Here is a 9,059-nt window from a genome sequence, read left to right on the forward strand (position 1 = left end):
TCTCTCTCTCTCCCCCCTCCCCTCCTCTTCCCTCACTTCTCCCCTCCCCTCCCTCCTCTCCTTTCTCCTTTCTTGAAAGCAGTTGCCAAGCAACTTATGCTCGGTTGTTTACAAGCAGATGAAAACTATGGATCTATTACCAGGCCTGGGGTGGAAGAGAAATAGGAAGTTGGATTCCAGACAGAACTCTTCTCAAAACCAGCTAAGGCTCCTCTTAGCTGTCACACATGCAGCTTTGTTAACCCCAAGGGCCTCCTCTCCTTTCTCCTTTCTTGAAAGCAGTTGCCAAGCAACTTATGCTCGGTTGTTTACAAGCAGATGAAAACTATGGATCTATTACCAGGCCTGGGGTGGAAGAGAAATAGGAAGTTGGATTCCAGACAGAACTCTTCTCAAAACCAGCTAAGGCTCCTCTTAGCTGTCACACATGCAGCTTTGTTAACCCCAAGGGTCTCCACACACCTAGGGGGTATTACCCCATGCCTCAGACAGCTCACTCACCCACAGGCTGAGCTGAGTTCCAGCAACTTAGATGAAGACAAAGACCACCATGCTGTGGTCTAGATGCCACTGGACCCCGTTTCCTACTGCATCTTGTGAATCCTGTTGATTTTCCACTGTTACAGATTCTTCAAGGAAGATATCAGTAAGCACACCATGCATAGGACTGCCTGGATTATGGAAAGCTGCTTGCTCTGAGGGGATTGGAGCTGCACTTCTAATGTTACCCATGTTTCTCCTCCCAAGTAGGCCCAATTCGGTCTCTATTATCTTGTGTTTACTTCTTAATTATTTTTAATATTTTTATTTATTATTTTTATTTCATGTGTATGAATGCATTTCCTGCATGTATATAAGTGCACCTGGGTCATGCAGTGTTTGCAGAAGTCAGAAGGTGGTGTCGGATCCCCTGGAATTGGAGTTATAGGTGGTTGTTAGCCACCATGTGGGTGCTGGGAACCAAACCTGGGTCCTCTGCAAGAACAGCCAGTGCTCTTAGCCGCTGAGCCATCTCTCCAGAACCCTACTTCTTAATTATTAATTGACCAAATGGTCAAGTTCTCTTTTTATGTCATGACAATATAAAATTTAGTTCGTCTCTCATCAGAACAATGTGTTTGTTCCAGATAATGAAGTTTTGTTATTCCTATAGAGACAGGAAGGGCCAAGTTTATAAATATTCGAGCTTAATTTACAACACGGATATATTTAATCTTGAGAGCTGCAGTATCAGAAATGCTAACGAATACCAAAAGTGACTGGCACTTTGGTTTTATCAGCATGGAGTGCAGTTCAGTGATGGGGGCCAGAGGAAGTAAAGCTTTGGTAACAGAGTAGTTACACGTTAGTAATGTGCAGTTAGCACGTGAGTGATTTTGAACCAGATGAACTCTGGCAGGACCTGTCAGTGACCCTAGAGAGTTACCTGACCAGCACTTAGTTTCCTCCAGTGTTAAGTGGAGATGGTAATCATCAAATGAATTAAGATTGGTAAAATGTTTAGTGCAGTGTTTGGCAGAGGGAAGGTACTTTGTAATTTTGGTTGCCTATTTAGGAAGGAATCAAAATATATGAGCAAAAAGTGCATTGCTTAGGTGGTCAAGGGGAGGGGAAAGCTGCACTGTGCCGGTAGGAAGCAGTGTAGACAGGCGCTGTGTGCTCCCCAAGATAAGTCATATTCGAAAGGAGGTTGAAAAGAGCCAGTGGACAGGAGACAGAGAGGGACAGGAAGCTGTGGGAGACAGGGTCTGCAATTAGAACACAGGTGACAGAGAGGGTTCTAGAAGTGTTTTCTCTATACTCTTCAAAAATGGAGCTATTCTTTATGCTACATGATGGCTCCAATGTGGGCGTTCTGAGGCAGCGGCACAGACTGCTCCAGCCCTGAGCTGCCAAGACTTGATGGGAGACAGGGTCTGCAATTAGAAACAGGTGACAGAGAGGGTTCTAGAAGTGTTTTCTCTATACTTTTCAAAAATGGAGCTATTCTTTATGCTACATGATGGCTCCAATGTGGGCGTTCTGAGGCAGCGGCACAGACTGCTCCAGCCCTGAGCTGCCAAGACTTGGCAGGGCACAGAATAAGTCAGTCAGCTGAGGGCAGTGGACAGAGGGTTCTGCTAGCTCCAGCCCTGTGGTGTAGCCAGGTCATTCGGGAAATAACTTCACAGACAGACTAGCACAGTGTTAGCACACAGAGGCAGGGTTCCTGTGAACACAGGTGCCAGTCAACCTCATCCAACCACCAGCAGCCACAAGGTCCACCAACCACCCAGGGAGAAGCCCCAGCACCCCGGTGGTCCCATGTCAGTGAATGGCTGCCATGTCATTTCTTCTCCCACAATGGCCACAAGGAAGTTGGCCTCCACCTGTGTGCAAATCCACATAGGTAGATGGTACAGTGTCTTACTCTGATTTTTTCCTGGATATGTCTTCACTAACGACACTGTTTCCACTGAAATCTTTGAGCTCTCATATACGGAAGGAAATGAATAGCCTAATCTATGAGCTTACACAACAGGAGAGTGAGAGGATTTGTTATTACTATTTATTATCTAGGCAGGAAGATGCTGGGTTCTACCTGTTCTTCCTCCTACTCCAAATAATTCCCTTTTTATTTTTGAGACAGAGTCTTGTTCTGTGGCCCAGGCTGACTGTGAACTTTTTCCTCCTGCCTCGGTTTCCCACATGCCAATGGAATTTTTAAATACTGTTTTTCAACATATACTAAAATCTTAGTTCCTAGCTAAGGGGAACATGGGGCTGTGAGTGGGCGGAGATGGCTGTTTTTCACAGGGCACCCTACCCAGATGCCCCCTGCATGCAACCGGCAGCTCCTGTCACTCACAGCTAAAGCAGAACTTGCCAAAGTATGTATCCTGTGCTTCCTCCCTGGAGGCGTCAGGTCCATGGACAGGCTCCATTGTCTGAGCCAGGCTTTATCGCGTGTCACTGCTAACTGCTCATGCTGTGATCTTCAGAGGCCCACCACCCGGCACAGCTAGGGATCATAGTGACTCACTCAAGGCTGTGGGAGTAGAAAGGCCTGATGCCTTGTCCAGACCTGGGGCAGACCCCAACTCCAGAGCCGTCCTGAGGATCCAACAGGGGTGGGGCCTGCTGAATGCCCCTCTTCCTGGTGTGTGCACCTGATGATAGCCTTTATGATCATTCATTCTTTATTCAAAATCCTTGGTGGCATCCACTCATGCCTTCCTTGGCTCCATGGAGACTGCTGGGTGGTGGATGTACCCAGGAATCTGCTCCAGGGATTACAGGGAGTATATGTGACTCCATGTTAGAGCCAAGGGAAACTACTAGACAAGGAGGGTACCGTCACACCTGTCCATGGGACTTACACCTAGTGGGTTCTCAGGAGTGCTCAAAGATCTGGTCTGTCCATGGCAACTGTATGTTAAGCCACTGAGGAACATTGGCCTAGAATTCTGGTATCCACCACGTACTGGACTCTGACCATGAACCAGAGCATGAGAGACTGACATATAGACTAACCAGCACACTACGACAAGACAAGAGAACTTTGAACAGTAAGACACTTAATATAATCAAAAGAATATCACATTTCCAAGAAAGTAGAAGGCTGCGCCTTGCGGGGTAAGTACAATTGTTGTAGGGAGCGTGAGGCATTCTGGGAAGAGGGAACTGTAGGCTCTGCAGTAGTCAAGTGTGGAAGAGCACCATCAGGTCTCTGGAACAGGAGGTAGGAGATCGAGGTGAGCTTTGCATGAAGATCCGGCATAGGAGATAAATGTAGGGATGCAAGCTGGAGCCACTCGGTACGACTTAGGTAGGTTGGGGCTCTATCCTATGCAATGGAAAAACTGACAGGTGGGATTTACTGACATTTGTCTTAGAAATAATGTGTTTGAGAGAGGAAAAAGATGAGTGATTCAACCATCATTAGAGAGCTGTTATTAGGTTAAATGATCTCTAATTCAAGAACCATTTCGAAAACTAGAATTTATTTTTATGGCAGTTTACAGCAGGTCTACCCATGCCCTATATACGCGATGTCACCAACAATCACCAGACCAGTGTAGGTCACATGTCATAGCTGATGACCCACATTGACACCTCATCACTCAGTCTGTAGCCTGTGTTAGATTGCCTGGGTGTTGTATAGACTGTGGGCTTGGTGGATGGACAGGCCCTGCGTGCTCCGTCACGGCACCTGGACATGTGCCCTGGACAGGCACATGAAACCCAGCTTCCTAAAGTTCAGTCCATTGCTAGAGTGTAGCCAACAAACAAAGTGTGTTTATTCATCCAAGCAGACCGCTAAACTAGAACCCATTAGCCTATGGACAGCAGGAGGAACTTGGAGGCCAGTCAAGGCCAGATTCCACCCCAGCCAGATGGTTTGTCTCCTAGAGGAGAAGAAAAGGGACCCTGAGGACCTTGCAGAAGAAATGGGGAAAACTGTCATTCTGTGCCCAAATCTGACTGCCATTCCAGGGTTACAGGATCTCAGTGGGTGGTAACACTTCCCCTCTGTCTGCTCTGAGATAGCACAAGCTTCATGAGCTTTCCTGAAACAGAAATCACCCTTTGACTTAACACGGCTGAAGGGAAAGCCGTGTGTTCATGTGACAAGCTGAGCAGTCACGCTGTACCACACAGACACGCTGCCCCAGATGAGTTTGATGGCTTTAAAAATTTTTATTATTTTTATTTTATGTATATACTTATTGCCTGCATGTATGTAAGTGCACTGTGTCGTGCAGTATACAGAGGTCAGAAGAGGGTGTCGGATCCCCCTGGAACTGGAGTTACAGATGATGTTAGTCACCATGTGGGTGCTGGGAATGGAACCTGGGTCCTCTCCAAAAGTAGCCAGTGCTTTTAATCACTGAGCCATTCCTCTAACCCCGGGCTCCACGACTTTACAAAAACAGTCTACAAAGTCAAACTATGAGCAAAGGAACAGAAGATTTCACTTCTGATTTTTTCTTGTAACAATTTCATTTCATCTGATTTTTCTTATAAGAAAATTACTGATAAATGAAACCAGACCAGCTCCTGCCTACATGAAGCTTCTCCCTCAAACATAATGACAGATTATTAAACACTCACAAAACCTGCTGGTTTCTAAAGAGACAGAATGGAGAGTCTTGAATAGCGGGGACCAGTCCTCGTCTGCAGGATGTTCCGAGGACGTGAGCTTTGAAGTTGAGACTTGTAGGGGGAGTTGGAGTAGCCGGGTCACAGGGAATGGACAGGCCCTGAAGGGGAAGAGAGGATAACTCCTTTCGTAAGCTAAAGGATGGCTAGTGGGATCTGAGGACACGGGAACCAGGGGAAATCTTTGAAATGAGGATGGGCTTTTAGCCAGAGACCAAATCACACAGGGTCCTTGATGCCTGGCTAGGGATCCTGGTGTTTGTCCTAAGAGGAGTCAGAGTAGTGAAAAGGAGAAACTAGCTAAGTAGCAGAATCAGATCATTGCTTTCCACGAGTTTGTTCGTCATTTAACAAGTGCAGGCAGCTGCCTTAGAGAGCTGGAAGTCATTCCAGATGTGGATGTGCAGGAGCAGGTTTCACTTTCATCATGGAGTAGGATGCAGAGATCTTGGGAAGATAACTTCTTAGACATCTTATTGCTCGATCAAAACCAGTGTGAGTTGGTATTTTCTTTCATCTGATGAAGGAAGCCAGGGCCAGTCGTTGTGTCCGCTGATGCCTCTGTCTGTTCACAGATCGGGCGCCATTCCAACAACTGTGCTTCCAGCTCTACCTCTCTGCCCCGCCCGTGCTCCTCGGCCCTGATGGGGAGTGACCATTTGGAAAGGTGAGATGGAAAAGTGTGGTTGGGATTGGTGGGGGCAGCCCAGCCCTCAGATCCGGCCTGAGCCCTGCTACAAGGCAGGGTGTTTCTGAGAATTAAAACATGAAGGGCTGGGGCAGTGGCTCAGTCTATAGAGTACTTGCCTCACAAGCATTAGGACCTGAGTTCAATCCCCCAGAACCCACATAAAAGCCAGGTGTGTGGGACTGGAGATGTGGCTCAGCAGTTAAGAGTGCTGGCTGCTCTTGCAGAGGACCTGGGTTTGGTTTCCAGCGGCCACATGGTGGCTAACAACCGTCCATAACTCTGGTTTCAGAGGGTCCAATGCCCTCTTCTGACCTCCAAGGGCACTGTGCGACATACACGCAGGCAATACACCCATACACATAAAATAAAAGTATAAAATAAAAAACATTTTTTAAAAGCCAGGTGTGTTCATGCCCCTGTCATGTCAATGGTAAGATAAGAGGCAGAGACGAAAGGATCCTTGGAGCTCACTGGCCAGCTAGCCTGGCCTACTCGGTGAAATTCCAGGCCAACATGAGATGCTGTCTCAAACACGGTGGAGATTATTTGAGGACTGACTCCTAGGGTTTGTCCTCTGACCTGCACACACACACACACACACACACACACACACACACACACAACTTCATGCAGGAGAACGAGGCTCCACACAGGAACTCTTACTGGCAAAGCTCTGCTAATGCTCCTTCCGCTGAGAACTGGCACAGACTGCCTCTGTTCTGGCTTAGTAACAGATCAGTTTCTCTGCCACAGAGGAGCCCGTGTGTCATTGATTCTTCACAATAAAAACTGTCTGCAAAAGTGTTTCAAGGATGAGCTGGTGTTTTAATTAGACAGAAGCCAGTGCCCTTGCCACATGGCCAGCACACATCGGTTTTCCTTCTGATTTGATTTGTTCTGTCTGAAATGTGTCCTTTGGTGAGTGAAAACAGAGTAAAGGCCAGGAATGATACTCAGTTGACTCCATTAAATTTAGAGCATCTGTTCCTCCCCTAAACACTTCTTTTCAACATTTCCAATAGGGCCCCAAGGGCCACAGGTGAATTGAAGTCTCCTGGCGTGATTGCATTCTATGATCTAGTTTTAAAAGCAGGGATGTGAAGGAAAAGATTTCATTGCTTCTTCAAAGACAGCACACTTGATTTACTGAGCAAGCACAAAGCCAGTGTGCCCACTTTATCCTGTTGTCTGGCTATACCCAGGCACAAGACGTTCCCTTCTCACTACAAGGTATTGTTGCTATGAATGTGGACATTCCAAAGCTCGGCCATTTATCCCCTCGGGTAACAGACAGATAATCACTCTTATTTTTCAGGGAAAAAACTGAGTGTTTGTCTATGAAGTTGTCAATTAGATCTTCTAGATAAGAAAAACTGGTAGAATCTGGAAAAGCTTTAAAAAAACCATAAGGCAAGGAACTGAACAGATGGCTCAGTGGTTAAGAGCACTGCCTGTTCTTGCAGAGGACCCAGGTTTGGTTCCACCACACACATAGTGGCTAACAACCGCCTAATTTCAGTTCGAGGGGATCTGACGCCCTCTTCTGACCTCTGAGGGTACCTACACTCCGGTAGACATACAGAAACGTACACAATTAAAAAATAAATCTTTAAAATAACAAGAAACCAATATAACATCTACATAACTGACGTTTATCCTCCTGTATCCTTTTAATATCTGGGAAATATAAATATGCACAGCTGTGGGGCAGGAAGGGAAAAACCAGCAACTTAGTCTCACCTCTTTGCTGTTAGTTTTACTTAGTGTAGTTTTTAATTTTTTAAAAGATATTTTTATTTATTAGTGTGTGTGCTGTGTGAATATGTGTGTGTCTCTGTATGTATATGCGTTTGCACATGTCTGTGTATGTGTCTGTCTGTTGTGTGTGTCACTGTGACTGCATGTGCATATATGTCTGTGTAAGTTTGTATGTATATATGTGTCTGTGTATAAGTGTCTGTGTGTATGAGAGTGTGTGAGAGGTATGTATGTATGTATGTATGTGTGTGTATGTATGTATGTGCCTGTGTCAGTGCCTGTATTTGCATTTGTGTCTGTGTGTGTGTTTGTGAGTGTATGTGTGTCTATGTGTCTGTGTGTATGAGTGTGTATCTGTACATGTGTTTCTGTGATTGTGTGTGTGTGTGTGTGTGTGTGTGTAGGGTCTGTGGGAGTATGTGAATGTATATGTGCATGTGTGAATGTATGTTTGTATGTCTATGTGTCTGTATGTCTGTACATGTGTCTGTGACTGTGTGTGTCTGTATGGGTCTGTGAGGGCATGTCTCTGTAAGTGTGTGTCTGAACAAGTATATCTGTGTGAGTGTTTTGGTCTGTGAGGGTGTGTCTGTACATGTGTGTCTGTGACTGTATGTGGGTCTGTCTCTGTGTGTCTGTGTATCTCTGTGTCTGTGACTGTGTATGTCTGTGTGAGCATGAGTGCATATGTACATGCATGAGTATATAGGTGCATGTGTGAATGTGTGTTTGTATGTCTGTGTCTGTGTGTGTGTATCTATGTGTGTGGTATGTGTGTGTAGATATGTGTGTCTGTGTGAGTGTGTCTGTGTCTTTGTGTATCTCTGGACTAGCAGGAAGCACTCTTAGCTGCTGAGCCATCTGTCCAGCCCCTCGCTGCTCTGTTTGGTTTTACTTTTGTCAACCTCTATCGTACACACTCATAGATATGGATCAATATCCTTCCTGAATCTTCTTACTTCATTTACTGTAGAATAAGCACTCCTCAGTCTATCTCCCAATACTTTGTGAAGTTATTTTAATACACAGCTCAGAGTCTATTGGCGTACGCCATAGTTTGGCCAACCATGATTGGTGATTGCACTCGGCACCACGGGAACAACACTGCATTGTTATCCCAGGACCAATGTTGAGGCTTTTGTTGCTGTCATTTTTTAGTTGCATTTTTTTTTTGATAGGGTCACTTGTAGGCCAGGCTAGCCTCAAACTCTCTACATAGCCGAGGGTAGCCTTGAACACCCAATTCTTCTGTCTCAGCCTCCTGAATGTTGGAGTTACAGGCATGAGCCATCACTCCAGCTATGAGAGATTATTTTTCTTCTTATACTTTTTTAGCTTAAGATGACTTTGCATGAGGTCAAAATGCTTTCCAAAAAATGAGAGATTTCAAATCTCATCAGCTATGTGAAAATCTCTGAGTTGCTTTATTCTAACTGGCACATTCACTTCAAGTCAGTAAAAGACCGTC

The 9,059-nt window shown here is 45.7% G+C and overlaps 1 protein-coding gene across 1 annotated transcript in view; it reads left to right on the plus strand.

Moving 5' to 3' along the window:
* Positions 1-9,059, plus strand: part of Ptger3 (prostaglandin E receptor 3) — a 71,623-nt gene that overhangs the window by 59,996 nt on the left and 2,568 nt on the right. Inside the window, exon 3 of the mRNA XM_008846100.2 lies at positions 5,718-5,809. Coding sequence (XP_008844322.2) covers positions 5,718-5,809 — 92 coding nt within the window. The remainder of the gene's footprint in view (positions 1-5,717; positions 5,810-9,059) is intronic.

Source organism: Nannospalax galili, unplaced genomic scaffold (assembly GCF_000622305.1).
Source record: "Nannospalax galili isolate Female #2095 unplaced genomic scaffold, S.galili_v1.0 scaffold442, whole genome shotgun sequence".
NCBI lineage: Eukaryota > Metazoa > Chordata > Mammalia > Rodentia > Spalacidae > Nannospalax > Nannospalax galili.